Raw genomic sequence first — 22,138 nt, forward strand, 5'->3', positions numbered from 1 at the left:
TCGCCGTTCTATAATGAACTTCAAGCTTCTGTTGACACTGTTGACGTATATACAAACATAATCACCTAAAAAAAATGACTGACGTATAAGAGGACTATTTTCATAATCTCCCTCATTATGATGGCTTCTCTATAATGTCACTTTATGCGTCAGTAATATCTCGTGATTATATTTGCTTAGTTGCTAGTTGTGTCAATAGCAACTCGGTGTTTCCAATCGCACTTAATCTAATTTGTTTGCTAATCATCACGAGTTGTGTCTCTGGTGATTATTTTTAATTCGCGTACACTCTAATTTATAGACTTGTAACAGCCACTGGACATATTAAACAAACGTAATCATATTGAAACAATAAATCACTTCGTTCACTATACATTGTCTCGTTGTTTCATCAGAGACAGTTTCAGCTGCGGCTTCAAATCATCAACGTTAACGATTACGATTGTTCCATTTAAATTATAGCTCGCGGTATATGGATAGAGCTAGAAAATTAAATTCATCGGAATTAATGTTACTCGATATTATATTGGTGCAATACATCTCCGAAATCATTAGTGTTGTATCTCGGCAATTCTAGTTAACTAATTTCGCTCGGCGATCTGTCTGTTTCCAGATCATATAATCCTAGTTGCAATATAAACAAGTAAGAATTTTATTAATCATCGTTAACTTTAATCGGTATTTGTACAAGCTTGTAATTCTTCTTAGAAACGTGTGCAATCGGTACCAATCGATTCATTTATTCCGATTAGTTCAATTCTTCTTTCTCATACAGAAAGATTGATTAAAAGAAATAAATTGTGTATATATATATAGAAGCTTGTTTGCAGAGTGAAATTCTAAATCACGTTTGACTTAAATTAGTTCGTTTATTAAAATATTGAAAATAATTCTGACGCTAACGTAATGAATAAATTGCTTCCTTATTTTGCTCTGCTCGACAGTTGCGCTTCTGCACGGTAATTATAGGTGTAATCGCGTTTTAAATGTCGCACAAATCGCTTGCCCATTATGCACAAGCATCCGGTTGTACATTGCATCGTACCTATTGGTACCAACTGTTTGCCAACTTCCTTTTTATTTGATCTCTTTGATTCTCTGAAGTTCGTGAAACCTTTTTTTGTATAATTTTCAACTTTAATTGCATTTTTATTAGTTTTATTAACACCCGCGAACGAATTAAAATTTCTTTTAACGTAGAAAGTTCCGGAAACTTAAAAAAGATGAAAAAAGGTGAATTAAGGTATGCAACAGCATCCTCGACTACATATATCTGCAAAAACGTGAATTCCATAAAACCGAAGGAAAATGAAGGAAATCTTCGATAAATGCAACAGAATTTTATCATGTCAATTAAAAATTTAATTAACACGAACGCAGTAAATCGCGTATTTGCGATTTGTAATGCTTGGTTTTCCGTAAAACACGCTAACGTCATGCAGTGGATCGATATATATATTTTATGACTAATTTACGTGTACTTGTTATTGAGGCGCCGCTATATAGTTTAGCTTGTTTGTCGTTATCAAGGACTACCGGTAAGGTGACAAAGATATCAAATAATCAATACAGCATCGACAAGGGGCACGATTCATCGTCAGCGATATGGATTCCCGATAATTTATCGTTGTTATGTAAGAAAATAATCGGAGATTTATAACACGGCTCTCACTTAACGAAAAGATCATTTTAACGACAGTGCGTGTGCAACATCGGTAAGTCCGTTATTTTAGGTTATAGAGTTCTATTTTACTTCTAACTGCTACCAATCGAAAGTTAGCACAATTTTCCCTTTGATACATACTCATTTGATCTCCATGATTAATCGCGGCTATCATTGTTTCAAATCACCCACGAAGTTGCGACTATCATTGATAAACAATAAATCGTAATTTGATCTCATCGATACGTAACTTGTTTTTCGCCACGCATGAAAAACTGTAGCGGGGGAAAACAGTTATCGATCCTCGCAACGAAAACAATCAAACAAGTGTGAAGAACGGAATTTTTCGTTGTAGTGATAATATTTGTTCCACTCTCTCGCGTTAAATTGTTCTGCGGACATTCTAATCCACGATTGTTCGCGAAAGAGGCAACCGACACTAAAGTGCACCGAGTTCATCGAATTTGTAAGCATCTTTTATTAAAACAAGTATACGCACATTGACACATTGAGATTTATTATTTATTTATTTTAAATATAATTAAAAGGATTGTTGTTTAGTGCTTTTTTTTAGCGTTAAATAAGTAATCAATTACTGTCTTTCAGCAATAAATTGGCCACCAATATTAAATTGGCAAGTATTAGCTATAGATTTCTATAAGGATTGATCACTGTACCTATATATCTTTATTTGATTATAATCTTTATAAATCAGATTGTGCTTTGTAAACTATTTATTTCATAAGTTATTTATCTTCGTTCGAAGTTTTAACCGAAGCGGTGCAACTGTTGTCCTTCCATTTCCTCGAAGTTTTATACCAATAAGCGCGTAACGTAATTGCATTTAAAACTAAAAGGACACTCCTTCGCCAAGCGTGATTTACGGAGCGTATTCTATCGTGAAATTGAATTTTCGTTATATTATTTCCGTATTTTCTCGATTTTACAAGCAACGCGATCATTCGTATCCGCGCGAATCGTCGTCGCAATCGGGTCGACTCGCAATCGGCGACATGGCACGCATGTGCGTAACGTGGTTATCGGTTACGGGTCGACGACGCAGGATGCGGAGTAAATCTCCTCCTGGATTTTATTGATTTTTCCGTTGACGCAAGCAAGCAGGTCGAGTTAGCCGTAGAAAAACTTCTTCGAATTACTTCGTTCCGCGTGATTTAATCAGTGGAAAGAAATATTATCTACGACTTTCCGTTTCTTGGCATTTCGTGCAAGAGAAAGAAGCGAAGAAAAGAGATTTGTTGAGCGTTCTCGACAAATACCGGTCGACTCATTACACAGGGTGTTTACAGCAGTTGAGACTGATGTCCGAAATACGGGTACATTAATCAGTCCAGCAAGAATGTCGCAAAACAAAAACGCGAGCCGAAATATCCAGCCCAAGCCATCGTTGCGATTGATTCTGTTTCGTGGTTTAATCAAACGCGCCACTCGCTTGCATTAACATTATTACAACGCGTTTGATACAGCGCGCTATCGATTTTCCCTCGGCTTATATCAGGGAGAGCACCAGTGATAGGAGAATCATCTTCGAATTGGAGTATATATTACGGAGGGCAGATTTTACTGGCACGGTTTGCTCGCGTTGGAACTCATATAAAATTTATCAAAGCGATCCTCGTATCTATACTTTAAAGAATCTAGAGATTTGATATTAAAAGTACCCAGATAGCACTGGACATCCCAAGAACGTCCGTTTTAAGTACAAATCACGTCCGAACGTCCATGGACATAAAATGGATGTCCTTGGGATGTCCGTCATATGGATGTCCTATTCAAAGCATCCTATAGATGTCCGAATTTGGATTTTACTTTTACTAAATGTTTTTCTTTATAATTTTATTATATTCGTATTATTTGCCGAACCAAGAACCAACAAGTATTGAATAACATATTCTTTATATGTCTTATATAATATCATATTAATAATATTACCCAAATAAAATTAATTAATTCCAAAAAATTGTAATTTTTATTTTTATGAAATACCCAATACTTTTAAATATTTTCAATCAAATTTAAAATTAAAGACACACTTACTGCAATATTGGATTAACTCACATTTGGTGAAAGCGGAGAAAATAAATAAGACAGTCAGAGGATGGTATAGCATATATTCCAATAAACACGTATTATCATATAGTACGTGATTACTATTATTGCAGCAAGGTCTTCAATTGAAAAAGATGTCCAAAATTAGTCCATAACACGTCCATAATAGGTCCAAAATTGAATGTGTTCAGACATCCTATGGACGTACAAAGTTGTGACAAATGTACATCCCATGGACGTCCATAGGATGTACATTTGTCTTCCTTTCATAATTTGGACTTCCTTTGGACGTCCCAATGTCCAGAAACGGGTGTCCAATGGACGTACAATGGACATCCTTACGCTATCTGGGGTATTTTGTGTGAGCATGAAAGATGATATCTAGAGGCAAATTATTTCTTCATTGTCAGATAAATGTCTTCATTTATTTAGATACTCACGCAAATTGAAAGATATAAGTGGACGCATTTATCATGTAGTATTTGCAGCTTTTTCTCCAGAAATTCTCTAGAACTGCATTCAAATTAATAGACGAGTTTAATATCAGAATTTCTCATTCTCTTTCTTCTTCTACAAAACAAAAGTACAGATAACTATAAATTTAATTTCCGTTATTATTTGTGCTATCATTTTCTTATTTATTGTAAAGCTGGATCTCTTTTTTGATAAAAAGAAGATATCACAAATATGTGAATATAAGATAATATTGTGAATACATCGGAAAAAAATACGTTATCTCATCTATTATTTTAAAATAAAAATTCTTCTTTTACAAACATTTTATCAAAATCGTGAATTGGATTTTGATGAGATCTCAAGTACAATTTGAAAATTCTCCTCTATCATTTCGTTCTCCTACTCGATGCTTTTCTCGACAAGGGTCCTTTTCGATGGAGATAATTCTTATGGAGACCATTCTGTGTGCGGCGAGGCCGCGCAACCTTGACCAAGGCACCTCGTTTCAGGGTCTAGGTCTCGAGACGTATCGCCGCAACGACCGCGATCGACCCGCGATCGACATCGCGCCTCGCGAGGAACAGCAAAAGAAAAGAGTGGGAGAGAGAGGTGGAGACGGATCAGAGGAAGTCGAGCGAGAAAGAGAGACCGAGAAAATGACCCCCACTCGCGGCAATGAGGAAACAGAGGGGAGCTCTTATAAAGACTATGCCTACAGACCTGTACCAGTGAGATCCCTTTCGACGGTGAATGATACACCCCCAGTCAGAGAATCTGTGGAATTGGACATACGGAGGACGTCGTTACGCACCAACGGTCATAGTGGTCTCGAAGACATGACGGAGAAGGGTTCCAAACGCGTCCAGTTCCTGGCTGCTGCGACGGGTAAGTCCCCGTCTATAAATGAAAGATTAAATACCAAAGAGGGAGAAAAATTTAATTAATTAAAAAATCAATCAATCATTGAAACACTGTTTTTTTTTCATGGAAGTTTTGGATTACTTGAAATTAATTTTCTCATACATTTCTTCAAAACAAATTAACTTTAAAAAATTTGATTGCAAAAATTAGAAAGATTTTCTAAATTATTTTTTGAAGGTAAGGTCAATACTTGATGGATTAATTTTTTAAATTGTATCATGTATTTATTTAATTAATTTATTTAAAAACGTCATGTATTATTTTTATTTGTACTGAATACTGACGAATTTATTATGATTGTATTAAGATGAATAATCACCCTCGTGTTACACACACAACCCGATTGATCGATTCGACGCTTGAGGAAGAATTTGTTCTTCGCGTCGACTTTATCATATTTCAGTTTTGTATTTTTGAAACTCGAGGAAGATCAAAAGCTAAATTGAAATATATTGGTACAATGTAACATAAGATTTGATCTCATTCCTTTTACGCGGTATTGTTTTTTAATCCTCTTTTAAAAGAAGAATTGAATTACGTTATACATTCATCATAGTTTAGTTCAGAGGGTTTGAAACGAGCAGATTGGATAATGGGACAATAAATCATACTGTTTGCTTTTTACTGGTGCAGTTACTCTTTTGATGCGTGTGACATTAATTGAAGAAAATGAAGAGGCATGATACGCGGTCGCTCACTCTCACCACGTGTGAAGCACGGTGCGGCTGCACTTTGCACGTGCGTGACGCGACCGTCAGTGTCTGCGAGAATCGAAATTATTCTTATATGTTATAGTTTTACAAAAATATACACTCAATTAAACAATGAAGGTCCGAAATAACGGTCAAGTTGAGTATTAACAATTCAGTTGGAAGTTTATTTGGGAATTAACACTCAATTTGAATGTCATTTTGGACCGCCAATGTCTAGTTTGGTGTATTTTTGTATAAGGATATTTCCCATCCTTTGTTTTATTTTATCCATAAATAATAAAATATTTCTATATTTGTAATCCTAAGGCGAATTAATAAACATACAAATACTAACAAAATATTTCTAATTGCGTTCTCTTGATTGCAGCAAATAATTTATTAAAACTAGTCAAGAACACAAGCACGTGAAGCGCAATTGTTCAATCCTAACTATTGTTCAAGTTACACATAATTTTTTTGGGGACATCGCGAAGATATTACTAATAATGTTACTTTATCAAAATTTTATGAAAATATACGCAATAATGTGATAATATAATGATACTGGAAATATTATTTTAGGCGAATGCATGTGGTCAAATATTATACACACACAAATATTATCATAATATAATACGAGTATTTATTATATTTCCAATAATTAAATTTCCATTTCTAAAGTTAACAATAAACACGACAGTCATAATCAATAATGAAAGAAAATAACGTGAATCTTCATAGCTTGATAAAATAATAAATAGAGATAAATTTACTCAAGGGAATTTTTATTATTTAGTAAGTATTTATCATAAACTTTATTCTGCCATTTTTCTTTTTAAAATCATTTTCCTTAAAGGAAAGAAATTAAGAGCTCATTACAAAGATAAAAAAATTCTATTACGATGCCTTTAAAATGTTTTTTCCCTAATGTATAAATGATGAAAATCGAAGACTCGCAATTTAATGGGAAAAAACGTATAAACGGTAAGAATCAAAGAATCGCGATTAGCAGGAAAATAAGCGAGTATGTCATCGCTATTAAATTCACATGATACGATTTTAACGCGGTGAGAAAAAAAAAGCAAGATAATTATTCAGCTCGATAATTTCGGTTGACCGAACCAAGATTAGCTCAAGTTTGAGATATTAGCATCGAAAACCTACTCGGAGAAAGAACGATGCCGCACTACGTGCTACGATTCATGTTCACCGGCGAGTCCTTCGTGTACTTGGATGACGGGAATATTAAACGATTCACATCCGGCGCTCGACCGAATTCAATCTTAACCGACAAAGATCGCAATCGGTTTAAACTACTTCCTCATTACCGGTGCAAGCGGTAGCCGGTCGAACGAGACCTCGAAGTGAGAATCCCGAGTTGAATGGGGAGGGTCTCTCTTACAATGCAAGTCAATCGAATTCGTAATGAGACTAGCAGCGAACCCGCAATTGTTCAGTAATGATCATCGGTTGGATTGAGAGCAATTTGATTCTCGATGGAAATCAACGTTCGATTCCCTAACGATGTGAGTTCCTTATCAAAACAGGAATAAAATGGTTGAGTAATTTTTACCTTACAAAGCTATTAAAAATGTTTTGTTTATTTTTGCCGAATTTATGCTTTAAGTTTTACTTGCCTGAAAGTAAAAATATCGAAGATATAAAGTACAAGGTACATTATAATTATAGTAAATCCATTCAAGTAATTATTATTTTACAATAAAATTATTCATACCAATCTCAAGACTGTAAGCATGAACAACAGGACTTTATACATTGTTACTGTGCAGTAAAGTTTTATCAGTGGTAAGGCAAAAAACATCTATCGTTAAAGTAAATTCTATTAAAATGTGTGATAATTTATACATTTATTTTACGAAATGTAAAAAGTATTTTACAGTATGGCTATGCGGTGATCGTTCATTTATCAGAAAGTTAAAGTAAATTTTACACACGACACCTATCCCTATATGGACTTGCCAATTCCATAAAATTTACTAGATTTTTGTGCATATTTACATTTTTCTCCGTGGCGGGATTAATAAAAATGAATAAAATTAGATACTTCCTTATTGTATTAAATAAGAAGAATCCACGTTTTTCCGTGATTAAATCGCGCGCTCGGGAAGAATCACGTAGAGTTGAATTATATAGTAAATCTTTGCGCATATACAGCAGGTGTATACAAATTCAGATCAGCTCTGATTAACTCAGCAATTTGCGCGAAATCAGAAATCACGAGAGCAGCGTGAGAACGAGAATCCTTGAATAGAGAAACGGTAATCCCCGCAACTTAACCACTAATTATTTATATATGCGGAAATCAACGGATTTGATTTCACTATTTTTGTTATAAACGTGAACTAGCATAATAACCGGACAATCCGTATTCGTAGTATCAACTTGTCCTCGCGATGTCAAAGTTTCCGTGACAAAAGTACTTCATGGTCATGTGCTGCACGTAATATTGTACTAAAATATGTATATTAGATATATTTTGCAACTGCAACATATATTGTATTATCTATCCAACGAATGAGCATCTGAAGGCACTTATTAAGTTGCTTGACAAAAGCCAATTTAATTCTCAGTCATTTCGAATACGTTCGATTCTTGTGAAAATAAAAGTCGCTTGAATATTCATTGGAATTTCTGTAATGGCGATTTTCCATATAAAAATGCATTTGTCAGCCTTCTCTCTTGAAGATTTTAAATTAATTTATTCCATCATAAGTAAAAGTTTTAATGTAGACCTGTACATGAATAATGTAGGTTAATCTCGATGTGACAGTGTCATAAGAGATAATAACGCATCTTTTAATTTGTACCTGTCCGCTTTAAAAAATCTAATATATCAATCTTGTTTATCAAACTTCATATAATTTCTTATATGAAGGATAAGATGCAATTTTAAGATTAACTGGAATTAATTTAAAATATAAAATTTCATTATCTCTTGACTACGTGGACGACAAACAAATTAAAACCACTTTTAATGTACGTTAAGTGTATTCGATGAGCAGATTCTCGTTAAAATGTCGATTAAGATGAAATGAGTTTAATATTCATAAAAAAAAATTCCGTAAGAAAGAAAGTTTAAACTTTTGGCAATGTTGTTCAAAATTATTCGCATATTTTTCTACATATCCAGAATAAAATTCTGTGATTCATTCTGTGTCTTTTGTAGCGAGTTGTTTATCCAATTGTTTATCTTTATCAGTCTTTGATGACGAAATCTCGCGTATATAAAAATGCAGCTTCACTATTTTACTCGGTATCGACAGTTACGTGATAGATACTTCATTGTCGTGATATTTTTATATTTTCAACCGGAATTTTTCCGAATATTGTTATCCGCGGTAACGCCTCTCTCGCGCTCTCGTCGTTAACTATCGATTACGTTATCCTATCCTATCGCGGTTGCCCTCATTTTTAATTCATTGTAATTTTATGTGTGTGTCCGATACAGTTCAATATTTCATCGCGCGGACGTCAATGTTGATTGACCGTAGTGCAACGTCAATACGATTTTGCAAATATGACGGTGACAATATTTAAAAATTACGCATGGAAATATACGTGATGATGTCCAAACTTTCTGTTATATCGAGCTGCAAACGCGTTTATCTTTTAAAATATAATCGTATTTTGTCACACGTTCCATTATTGTAATTCATTAGGCGATTTATTGTCGTGATATTGTTCGGGAAGAGGCTTGCTTTTATTGTATAAGAATGTGATTATATTTTCTGTTAACTATAATCTACGTTGTCTTACTTCGCAACGATAAAAGTGAATTTTATAACCGCATCTCTCTCGGCATGATTGATGATTTTCCAATATTATATTCCATCACGATTTTTTAGAACACGATATCTTATATGCAATGTATACATTTATAATTTTTATGTTTTTCAAGCATTTTCAAACGTTTTCAAGTTACATTTTAGAATTTAATTGTTATACATACTTATTTTTTGCGTACTATCACACGAATATATGTACACTTAAGTGTGTTGTTTATTATTTTACATTTTATTTAGCTGTACGTATTTCGAGTTATGTAAAGTTAAATAATAGCAGGGGAATTTTGTTAATATAATCCCGTAAACTGACTGATAATGACCTTTTTCGAAGTTTTCAATATAAAAATATAATCATTCGATAAGTCGTAGCTCTACTGCTAATCTATAGTTTATATTATGATCTGACGCAACTCGCCGATTCGCGTAAAGGAGGCACGGCAGTATCGCGCCATGCTTAGCGCGGAGCCTCTACCGTGTCTTCAGATACGTATTATCTATAAATTTTTAGTACTGTGAACAGCCTATAATATGCGCGAGAAGTTATGTGTATATATATTTGCACGCATTCTGCGATTTTATTTTTTTGTAAATACCCCGGCGGAAAACTTTTTTATGAAAAATATACATAGATTGAACCAAGATCTTAGAAATTCTTTTTCGTAGGTATTCGTAGATGGACGTAGAATAGCGTTGTTTGTTTGAAAAACCAAGAAATCCTTTCCGTATACTTTTGACGTTATACTACGAGTTTTTACGTAACATTTTTTTCTATCTTGTATCACGAAACAAGTAACGTCACTCTACGTCTACAAATATCTACGAAAAACTAAGAATTTCTAAGATAAACAAACCTCACTTTACATTCCACTACAAATATTTACGAAAAACTAAAAATTTCTAACTTGTTTCAATCTATTTATAGTTTTTCTGTACTTTTTCGTAAAAATTTTTTTATCAGGGTATATAATTCTGTAACCATATACTTTAAATATCATATTTAAAAAAAAACTAATTTTTTAAATTTATTTTTGTGGAGAGCAGTATCGTCAAATTTTTACAAATAATGTCCTAAATAATAAATATTTCATAATTTTGAGTTTATTATAGAATCGATTAAGCAACACTTTAACAAATGTAATCGTTAAATTTTAAATTTAAATGTTTTATACATATTGTATAAAATAGGAGACTATAATATTATTATCTCTTCCAGTATTTCAATGTATATGATAACATAATATAATTCGTCAAAATGGAATAACAGATATTTTATAACTTTGAGAGTTACTTTAAATTAACTTTTATATTGTAAATGTTCAAAAGTGTTAGTAAATTAAATTTCCTGGCGGCTTAAATTAAATATCTTGACCTGTTTAAGATTAACAAATTTATAAATAAGTACTCTTGAGAGAGACACTTTCTCATATTTTGAGATGTAATTTTTTGATACTTAATCAACGCCTGACTATCACTCTCACAATTTATGATGTATCATGCAGTGTTTCGTAAACGTATTTAACTGCGCTTCGTTACTTATCGATTTTTATCGTTCAGGCTGTTTTGTTGTCCATTTTGTGTATTTCTGTCCCGCGATAATCCGGTACGAACCGTACCATGTCATATGCATGAACGCGTAAACAAAGGGGTAAAATTGTCACGATAAAATTCGTAACAAAAGAACATTCTACTGGTACGAATGCAACTTCAATGAATCGACAAATCAAAATTAAGAAAATTAAGAAGGATTATGTGCTAGTCAATTAATGATGGATCATCGTCGAACTCTGATTACTTAATGCAGCATCGGCATCGACTACGATATCTCATTCAGGGGCAAAGATACATCGATCCTTGTATTTTCAGTAGCACGTCTTTGATATCGGCGTTTTTGTTTTGAAAGTTTCGCCAGATTATGCCAACTCATTTAAAAATATTCAATCTTTATTTAATCGTGAAAACTCGTTTAAAAATATTCAATTTTTATTCAATCGTAAAAAAAGTTTTAAATCTATATTTGAAGAGTGTCGAAGAAATGATTTCATAACCAGAACGATATAATATATGAACGAGATTGCTTGTTGTCTCGATAAAAATATATCAATATGGAATATCATTTAACATTAATGTGTTATTTTATGAATATATATTATATAATCGAATTATACGTGGGCGAGTCAATAAGATATATTTAATGTGTACTATCTTGACTTTTTGAGGGCAAAATCAAGGTTACTTATTGACTCATCTATTGTATATTATTTCCGTTAATAATCACTACTGATATATATAATTTTTAATTGCTTTTTAAAAACTTTGTTGAAAGTTGAAAGCCGTTATTTTAAACCGCAACTTTAATTATCTGATATTTAAATTTCTGTTTGGAATAGGATAGAATAGATAATTAATCCGATAAATTCCGCTATAACTATATATAGATTTATAACGTGATTTAAAATTATAAGATAAATCTTATCGTGGTTTGTTAAATGATAAGAGGAATATCAAATCATTCGGCAAGTGCATGGTGTGATCGATGGATCATGTTATGGAAATATCAGTTATTATGGAAAAATAATTATCAACATGGAAATTTTTCATCGAAAACGAGACACGTCAAACGACCTTTCTGTCTATTCAGTAACGCGATCGTATTTGACATCGCGAATTGATGAATGCCTACCTACATATTTGGATCTGTATATTCACGGATTACTTTTGGCACGAATTTATTGCGGTGTGATCAATAATCGCTATCTCGTATCAGGTGGTTAATGAAAAAATAATTTACTAAACTCAGTAAAATTAATAAGTAATAAAACACGACAATCGCGTATTATGGCGCACAAAAAAATCAAGAGGAAACGGAGTGGTGATAGCCCCACGCAACGATGACGATTAGGACCATGAGTGTGAACTCCATTTGCCTTATGTTTTATTTGTTTATCAAAAAAGGACGTTGACTCTTTTTGATACGCAAGCAAATTGATTATGTATCGATTGTTTTACAAGACGTTTATCTTAAAATTCTTAAGACTTGTAAAATTTGTCAGAAAGACGTCTTTATAACGAAACTAAGACATCTCGATTTATAACATCTTTGTATCAAGACGTTTCAGACATGCATGTGTTTGAATTTTAAATTATGATTAGGAAGTTTCATGTCAAATTGTTTGAGGAAAAACAATACTCGTGTAAGATAATTTACGGTCTCAAAGATATTTTTGCTTGCAAGCGAATATCTCGGTAATTAACAATTTGAAATTGATATAACTGCAGGTTAATTAATTCATTATTATTATATAAATAATTACACAAATTTTGCTTGCAGTTATATAATACCATTGTTTTCCCTTACAATTCTTTTTTTCTAATTTCGTATATTGTTAGTGATCATCTGGTAATATTGCAATTTAAACGCTTGACTAATCGCGTATTGACGTATTCATTAAATATTACATTTATAGTATTTCATAACAATTTCAAAACAGTAGCAAATAAAAGCAACGCTAATGAAATTCAATAAAATAGAGCTTGCGCGTACGTTCGCTGCTTTCTGCGTGACTAATTTATTGTTATCAAAGCTGTCTTTTTCCCCGTAAAAATGCGAAATGTAATCCTGTGTTCGTGTCGATAATGAGAAATTTAACGTTACGTTATGAGAATACTAGCGAGATTGTATCTTTTCGATGTCAAGTGCGCGTGCGGTTCTTACGATACACATTTATACTAGTTCAATACTATGACGTGCAATCGACGACGCAATCACGTGACGCATTACGTCGAGAAATTACATAAGTGAAATACGTAAATTGCGATAATACCGCGGCGTATATCATAATAACTGCTTGGTTGATTTTTTGCGGTTCCGCCTAGACTATTTGTAATGAAGTGACAAATCAGCGTGTAATTTGATTTATGCTTATGCACTAAAACACAAATTAAATCATCTTTTCCCACATTCGTGATACGAAATATAAATTAAGATTCCCTATTCATTAATATAAAATTATCATCGGTCAATGACATGCCAAAGCACGAAATTTTCTTCTTCTATATAAATCGTGAAATATATAGATACGCCATCTCTTTTACATTCGTAATATAAAACATAAATTAAAACTTCTTGTTTAATGAAAAAGAGATAGAATATTATTAAATAATGATATACTGATTATAAGTACGAATTTTTTTATAATACGAATATAAATACTACTTATTTTGTTCAATAGATGATAAAAAAATTATTATAATTGCGGGTTTTGCACAATAGATTAAACAAATTTTGTTTACCTGAACCTTGCAAACGTATATTAAATTCACCTGCAACAGCTGAATATCCTCTGCTGCGTTGCAGTTTAAATCTCTGCTTTGTAAGCTTCGAACGTGTACCAATCGTTCCGTAAAACCGGAAGCATCGCGGGCCTTGAATCTCACCGCATTACCTGAAATACGCAATTATGTAAAACCTCTTTATCTCCGGAAAAGCCTTCAAAGCACGCTTTGACTCGAATTTCATCAGTGGAGCATTGCCTACAAGTTATCTCGAACGTTAGCATGATTGAATTGCTAATCTCGAGGCAAAAACACCTTCGGAAAGTCAATTTTCCGTTGGCGATAAAAATATAATTTGAGATTTTGTACGAAACAGATAAATATATCTTCCTAAGATAGTGTTTCTTCTCTGATAAAACAAAATTTTCAGCTTTAATAATTAAACATTTAAATAATAATTAAACATTTAATAATTAAACATTTAAGTAATAATTGAACTTTTGAATTTGTAAAAAGAAAAAGATATAGATAAAACATATGTGTTATAAAATTTTTGCGAACAATTGTTTAAATAAAATAGGTAAAGTTTCGATATTCAATTATATGTTATACAACTCCATTTTTATATAATTACAATAAGAAAAATGATTTACTAATACAAAAATATAATAAAAGAAATGATTTATTATACTTCTTCACTAGAATTTGACTTAGTAATTTATCATTACATAAATTTTGGGAACAATAATAGGACAAAAAGAATTCTAAAATGATAGCTTCTCAGAAAGTACAAGCATATTAAATATGCAGCAAATAATAATGCGATAATGACTGATATTAGCGACAGGCGCGTGGATGCGTATGATCATAGTTTATCTTCGCATTTATTTTCATGTTTATCTGCGGTTTAATATAAATCCATTTGTGGGTTGATGAATGTTATTAAGTCTCATTAAAGCGATAAAATAGTGATCAGAAGATATTACCTTTAAAAAGCTGTAGATTAAGGCGCTCAATTATAAAGTCATCGTTAAACATCCAAGGGATTAACATTGAGTGTGCGAAGAAGTTACGCGAATATTCCTGCACTTGTTTATTTTCCATTTGTATATACATCTTGGAATTTTACAATTACAGCTAGTCTATCCGTCGCCGCGACTGGTGCGATGATGGGATGGACGAGTCCAGTTCTTCCTTATTTGGAGATTGATGGCGGACCTTTGGGATCGCCGATCGACAGCGAACAGAGTTCCTGGGTAGGATCTCTGATGGCCCTCAGTGCTATTTTCGGCAGCTTCGTGGCGGGATACCTCGGAGAAAAGTATTACCTATAATATAAATTAAAAACCCTCACTAAGAGTCTGGTCACATACATTTTTTTACAAGAAAATATGGCGGCAATCGCTAGATATTGCAAAGTATATAGGATGGATCGTATAAAGCTTATAAAATCCTATATATTTTGCAATACAGAATCAAATATTGCCGCCATATTTGTCTCGCGTGACTAGATTTTTACTTGAGAGTCTCACGTATAAATTAGTCATTCAATCGCACAAGTAATTTTGAAATATATAAGCAATTTACGTAACTACGAATTGGAAAGAATAAGGGCACTAGGAGTCAGGTGCAGAAAACGTCGCACAAATAATATACCTATAAAGCGTGAAACTTCTTTATTCACTGAACGCGCTTACATGTTTCGGCTCACTTTTGAGCCTTCCTCAGAGATAACATGAACATATATAAATTGTGAATAAAAGTTATCCTGCCATGGTGAGCTCCCTTATATCGAAAATGTAAATGTCGGAATTAAAACCAAAAAGCGTAAAAGAAAAAGGAAAAAGAAAAAAAGAAATTAGGAAATATCTAAAAATAGAATATGGAGAACTAATTTATCAAACAACTTTAAGATTATAATTAATTATCCAGCAAATGTAAGGACGCTCACCATGCTCACAGAGCACTATATCGCAAATATTACTATAAAAATAATTCAAGAACCGGCTCCTGATAACGTTGGACAGTCAGTATCAGACAGAGTGAGTCACTTTTTGTTTTTTAGCTAATAAGTCTCTTAGTAATAATGTCTCGGAAAATTACTAGCTAAAAAACAAAAAGTGACTCACTCTGTCTGATACTGACTGTCCAACATTATCAGGAGCCAGTTCTTGAATTATTTTTATAGTAATATTTGCGATATAGTGCTCTGTGAGCATGGTGAGCGTCCTTATATTTGCTGGATAATTAATTATAATCTTAAAGTTGTTTGATAAATTAGTTCTCCATATTCTATTTTTAGATATTTCCTAATTTCTTTTTTTCTTTTTCCTTTTTCTTTTACTCTTTTTGGTTTTAATTCCGACGTTTAAATTCTCGATATAGGGGAGCTCATGACAGAATAACTTTTATTCACAGTTTATATATGTTTATGTTGTCTCTGAAGAAGGCTCAAAAGTGAGCCGAAACATGTAAGCGCGTTTAGTAAATAAAGAAGTTTCACGCTTCATAGGTGTATTATTTGCGCGACGTCTTCTGCGCCTAACTCCTAGTGCCCTTATTCTTTCCATCAATTCGTTGATTTATAAGGAGTCTTGGTTAGTTTGATTTGTTATACGGATCTACGTTCTACTTCTCGAAACTATAAGTTGGAAACTAAAGCCAATCTTCGTGAAGAGATAAAGGGTGTTTCCTCTATAAGAGACACAGATGACACAGTGTAACACAGTGAATCATAACAATCATGTTGTTTGTTAATGTTAAACGAAGATGATATGATCACTGTATCACATTGTGTCGTTTGATGAAAAACACCAAAAGCGTATCAAATTTAAATATTTAATAGCTGAATCAAAAACAACGAACTGATTTTTTTTCATCGATATTCTATAGATTGGGTCCCAAACGAGCGTTGCTATCTTGCCTGGTGCCGTATTTAATCGGATGGATACTTGTTGCCTCTGCAGGTCACGTTGCTCAGCTTTATGTTGCTCGCTTAGTATTTGGACTGGCTCTGTCTATCGTATTCACGATCATTCCTATATATAATGGGGAAATTGCCGAGGTAAAATTTATTTTGCACACATATAATACAATATGTACATACAAGTAGCACAATTACTTATACACAGTTTTCTAGAATTTTCGTATTTTGCCTAAATTTTTATATCATTTAGGCGCTTTTTGCTGATATTAAAGATCCTTCTCAGGATCTATGAATGTAACTAGAATAAATAAAATAATTATTTAAACTCTTTGTTCGTTAAATAATATTAAAAAATAAAGTAAAATTTAAATTAATTTAAATTTAAATTTAAATTAAATAAAATTCTGAGAGACTTTCGAAATTATTAAAAATTAAAGCGTGAATCAATGAGAGTTAGAGCGCGGTGTAATTAGAGCGCTAATTAATTTGTGTAAAAATATTCTTTATTGTAATTACTTAGTTAAACATTTCAACTCCGCTCTGAGCTATCTACATAGCAACAAATTAAAAGGTCAAACGTTCTCAGAGGACTAGAAATAAGTATCCATCTCTAGTTATGTTTTTGATACGTTGTTGATCGTTGACACATGTTGGTCAATCAAGTACAAAACGGAAAACGATAAGAGGTTTGTCAATATTCTATACAATCCAATGGCTCTGGAAAGCGAAATCAGACATTTAACCAAGTAATATAAATAAAAAACATTTGTACACAAATTAATTAATATTCATATCACCGCGCTTTAACTCTCATAAGTCTCGTTTTAATTTTTAATAATTAAATTAATTATTATACATATAATAATGAATTTATGTAACTTTTCAGGTGTCTATCAGAGGAGCATTGGGTTCTTTTCTTCAACTCTTTATCACGTTCGGTTTTTTGTATGCCTACGCTATTGGGCCGTTTGTTAGTTACACAGTTTTTTGGATTCTCTGTGCCATCTTACCGATAATCTTCTTCATCTCCTTTATTTTTATGCCGGAGTCTCCATACTTCCTCCTTCGTCGGGGCCGCAGAGATGAAGCGGTCTCATCTCTGGCGAAACTCCGAAGCAAATCCGAAGATGCCGTTCAGAAGGAGGCCGATGAAATACAGGTAAGTCATTGTGCAAAATGTAACTTTCTTTTATAAAATTGTCTGCTTTAAAAGAATCCCAGAATCTTAAAATTTTTTTTAATCAGGAGAATCGATTTGATTCTCAGTTAACTTCGTATTAACTTTTGTTAAAAAATTCAAATCGTTGGAGTATTTAATTTTATAAAAAATTCTATAAAAAAAATTATGCGATTAGTATATATTATTGTAAAAAATGCTAATTCGATTCGCGGTAGTTTATGGCTTCGTTGATTTCTCAGCGGGTCGCTCGACTGGACAAGGTGATCGCAAATGCATCGTTACGAGCACGTACTCAATCATTGCTAGACATATGTCCGAGTATACATTGTCCATCAAATCGCTTTAGACAAACAAGGTTGTGGCTAAGGTCGTTTCTTGATCCTAAACGACAATGTCGCACAATCGTGAGGAACAATTATGACTGGCTTGCAAACAACATTCCTTTCTGCAATGTAGAATCGGGTGTTCTTTCAATCATACGTAGTTGTACATTAAAGCTATTGTTCGAGCGTTGAAACAGTCGCAAAATATAATTGCAAAAATAATTAACATTAAGAGCCGAGGAACATAAAGACTCAGATTGTAAGTGGATAGCAAATTTGCTTCAGCATTATCTGAAATTCTTTGAATAGCATACACACAATTTAACTTTTTTATTTCAGAACATTCTACGTAGATTGTTGTGCTTCAGTTTTAATATTCATTGTTTAATAAATTCGTCTCGGTTTCGATTTTTCAGGCGGTACTTGACGAGGCTTTCAAGACTCAAGTTAGCATCTTAGACCTGTTCAAGGTGAAGGTGAACATCAAGGCACTTGGCCATACTTGTGCCTTGGTTTCCTTTCAACAATTTACCGGTATCAACGTCGTGCTGTTCTATCTACAGAATATTTTCATTGCTGCTGGAGGCAGCATCCCAACAGATGTAGCACCGATTATCATCGGAGTGGTGCAAATATTAGCGTCAGCAGTGACACCCGTAGTTGTCGATAGATCAGGTAGAAGGATGCTCCTCGTCATCTCCGGCATCGGAGAGACAGTCAGTTTGGTGAGTAATTGTTTCCATTTTCAGATTTGATCTCAAATTAATCAATTGTGAATTTAAAAAATATATATATACGTAAAAATAAATAAAAAAAGAAATTTGTTGAAATCTGGAATATAATTTAATTCAGTTATGAGAATTAACAAAGATAATTTCAGACCTGATTAGTAAAAACTTTGAATAGCTAGATCAAATCTTTTCTTGTCTTTGATGATACATATTGTCTCATTAATTAAAGATCAAAATTAGTAGTAGAAGTCAATTAAAATAGTATTAAAGTTTCACATTCTTAAATAACAATTAACAATATTTCAGTTAGAAGATATAGGCTACAAAAATTATTATATAAAATAATACATTCTTGTTTTATCTTTTCGATTTTCATGTTTTTAAGAAATTGGTTGCACTGTTGCAGTCATTCATAAAACGTTACAATTGAGAATTATTATTAATCGTATATACTTACAATTAGTTTAAAGACATGATAGTTCATAGAAAATTAATGATGCGGGACCTAATATTTAATCTTGCATTGAAACTTTTATAAAGTTTTCATACTACTCTCTTTTGATGAACACCAGATTGATTCGGAAATTTGCATGAAAAGCGTGTCCAAAATTAGCGTATTCATGAAGCGATAGACGCGGTTTCCCGTAAAGTTTACTTCCTGTTTTATGGAACGAATTGTAATTTTGTCGCCCTGTGATGACGAACCTGAGTTTGTTAGAATGGGCATGCATTTTGCTGTTGATTAAAATTTCAAAGAAACCTCAAGGAATTTAGATTAGAATCGTTAAAAGCATAAAGATAAATTTTCTTTCAAGAAACACGAATATCTTTTGAATGATATTTAATCAGTGAACCGCAATTAAATTTGAAATCAGATACAAATTAATATTACGAAACAAAATTATTATTTTTATCAGTTTTCTCATTTGAATTTTATTGAATACAAGGCTACTTTTTGTAAACATCACAATTATGACGTTAAATGAGGAGATGAATTAAAACAGAATATTACTATATATGTTTGTTTTAATTCATCTTATTTAATGCCACGATTACGATGCATATAAAAAGAAGTGTCGTATAATAAAATTTAAATAAGAAGACTGATAAAAATGGCAATTTTGTTTGATAATATTGTATATTAATTTAGCATTAACGGTTCCATCCCACAAATATTTTTTGTCAACAATAATTCGTAGATGATTGACGCGAATTATCACGCGTTGATTCATTTTCATATTATATTCATGGATTACGCGTTCATTAAATGCATTTTCCGATCATGAGTTCACGATCAGTATGCATAATTATACTCGTTGTGGATTTTACTTCTTTTATCACGCATCTCGCCTTCAGGCAAATTCACGGGGCAAATGACTTAATTATCCGACACAGAGAATTGAGATGCTACTTGTTATCGCCATTTGGAGCTTATACAATCCTCTTTGTAGATCAGATAAAGATACAGTGGTAAAGTCCTCGCGCTCGGTAAAGTCCGGCGCAGGAAATACAATGATGAATCGCGAGGATGTATAACAATGTCCTCGAGAAGAGGAAGGCTGAGCATTATTATATATATATACGGATCGTCATTATGCATTCCGATGAAATACGATGGAATGTATCGGATTCAGTGCACACAAAGTGCGAGGACTTCCACGTGACTGTATGTGCATCGATTACATAATTTGCGATAGGAGGCAGACACACGTACACGATAATACGTCGGCTGAAATGAATTGAAAAAATTATAATTTTTGTATTCTAGAAATTTTTTGAAACACGAGTTTTCTTTTTTCGTTTTGTCATTGCGAGTCTACTTAAATTTAGAAGGCAGTTATTTACTCTGCAGGAGATTAATATAGTAAAAATTGTCAGAAACAATTTTGTCCAAAACATCTTGTAACGACGCACCACTATACGTAGATAAGAATTTTTCAAATATCGAATATGTAATTATATAACAGCATTGAGTTTTTTATCATATAAATTTTAACTTTTGTTCTCGCGCTTTTATCATGTGCTTATAATGTGACCATTTGTTTTGCAGTGTGCCATGGGCTTATATTTCTACCTGAAGGAAGTACAGAAAGCGGATGACGTAGTGAATCAGATATCCTGGTTGCCGATAGTCTCGCTAGTCATCTTCATCGCCACATACTGCATGGGCTGGGGTCCTCTTCCGTGGGCGGTGATGGGCGAAATGTTCGACCCGAATGTCAAGGCCAAGGCTTCCGGTATAACGGTTTCCGTCTGCTGGTTCCTAGCCTTCCTCCTTACCAAGTTCGTTAGTAATATCGAGCAGGCGTTAGGCAATTACGCGTCCTTCTGGATGTTCGCAGGATTCTGTTTCGTTAGTATCCTTTATACGGTATTCTTGCTGCCCGAAACGAAAGGCAAGACTCTTCAACAAATCCAGGATGAGCTCAATGGAGTGACTTCGACTGCAAGCGTCGAGAATGGGATGAAAAAGTGAGACGGGAGCACTCGGGTTCGATTATCTTGACGGTATATGCTGAACACTCGATGAATTCATCAACACTTTGAAGAGATTAGATATTTTTTTTAAATATATAAAGTTTTACATTTTTATGACATATCTATATAGGTATTTTTTATAAAGAGGGAGACTCAAGTAGATCATTAGAAATGCGAATAATAATGTGTGCCTAATCTACTGCCAAATTTACACAGATATAGATAGTATGGGCGAAAAAGAAATATTTTTTCGAAAGCGATCACGTTCGGCCTTTTGTCTTAATGTCGTTTGAATCATAAAGAAAAATGGAAAATTATCGATAAACGAATGATCGTTCAATAATTTAAATAAAATTCAGGTATCTATAGAGAGAGTAAAACAAGAATAGACTCTATTTTTGCTCACATATACGCAGATACTATTTTGTTATTTTCTACAGGGAACCAAAAATATTTCATCCTCCAAACACATTTACGTAACACAGCACAGTAATTGTATATGTACATAATGGAAGTCATATCATGCATATTTATAAGTACGCTCGCGTTAATGATATACTTCGGTATGTGTATCATTGTCTAGAAACTTCGTTTTTCTAAGCATGAAGGAATTTGTAATATGT

The 22,138-nt window shown here is 33.0% G+C and overlaps 1 protein-coding gene across 4 annotated transcripts; it reads left to right on the top strand.

The window, feature by feature from the left end:
* Nucleotides 1–1,647: 1,647 nt before the first annotated feature.
* LOC108760813 (solute carrier family 2, facilitated glucose transporter member 8) lies at nt 1,648–21,822 on the top strand. Of its 4 annotated transcripts, none has more exons than XM_018507028.1 (7): nt 1,648–1,715; nt 4,696–5,071; nt 15,015–15,198; nt 16,770–16,941; nt 17,690–17,962; nt 18,723–19,031; nt 21,088–21,822. In XM_018507028.1, the coding sequence occupies exons 2-7, from the start codon at nt 4,843–4,845 to the stop codon at nt 21,511–21,513; spliced, it is 1,593 nt and encodes a 530-aa protein (XP_018362530.1). In that variant the 5' UTR covers nt 1,648–1,715; nt 4,696–4,842; the 3' UTR covers nt 21,514–21,822. The 4 variants fall into 4 exon arrangements, with proteins under 4 accessions (XP_018362530.1, XP_018362529.1, XP_018362528.1 ...); XM_018507027.1 differs by having other exon boundaries at nt 1,694–1,715; nt 4,610–5,071; XM_018507026.1 differs by lacking the exon at nt 1,648–1,715 and adding an exon at nt 2,033–2,129 and having other exon boundaries at nt 4,610–5,071.
* Nucleotides 21,823–22,138: the final 316 nt, after the last annotated feature.

Source organism: Trachymyrmex cornetzi, unplaced genomic scaffold, assembly GCF_001594075.2.
Source record: "Trachymyrmex cornetzi isolate Tcor2-1 unplaced genomic scaffold, Tcor1.1 scaffold23, whole genome shotgun sequence".
NCBI classification, from domain to species: Eukaryota; Metazoa; Arthropoda; class Insecta; order Hymenoptera; family Formicidae; genus Trachymyrmex; species Trachymyrmex cornetzi.

What these genes read in the sequence shown, in the direction of transcription:
- LOC108760813 (XM_018507027.1), top strand. Translation starts at nt 4,621, where the DNA reads ATGGAGATAATTCTTATGGAGACCATTCTGTGTGCGGCGAGGCCGCGC. An exon ending in ATAATGGGGAAATTGCCGAG is followed by an intron (nt 16,942 to 17,689) that starts GTAAAATTTATT and finishes GTAACTTTTCAG; the next exon opens with GTGTCTATCAGAGGAGCATT. An exon ending in TCGGAGAGACAGTCAGTTTG is followed by an intron (nt 19,032 to 21,087) that starts GTGAGTAATTGT and finishes TTTGTTTTGCAG; the next exon opens with TGTGCCATGGGCTTATATTT.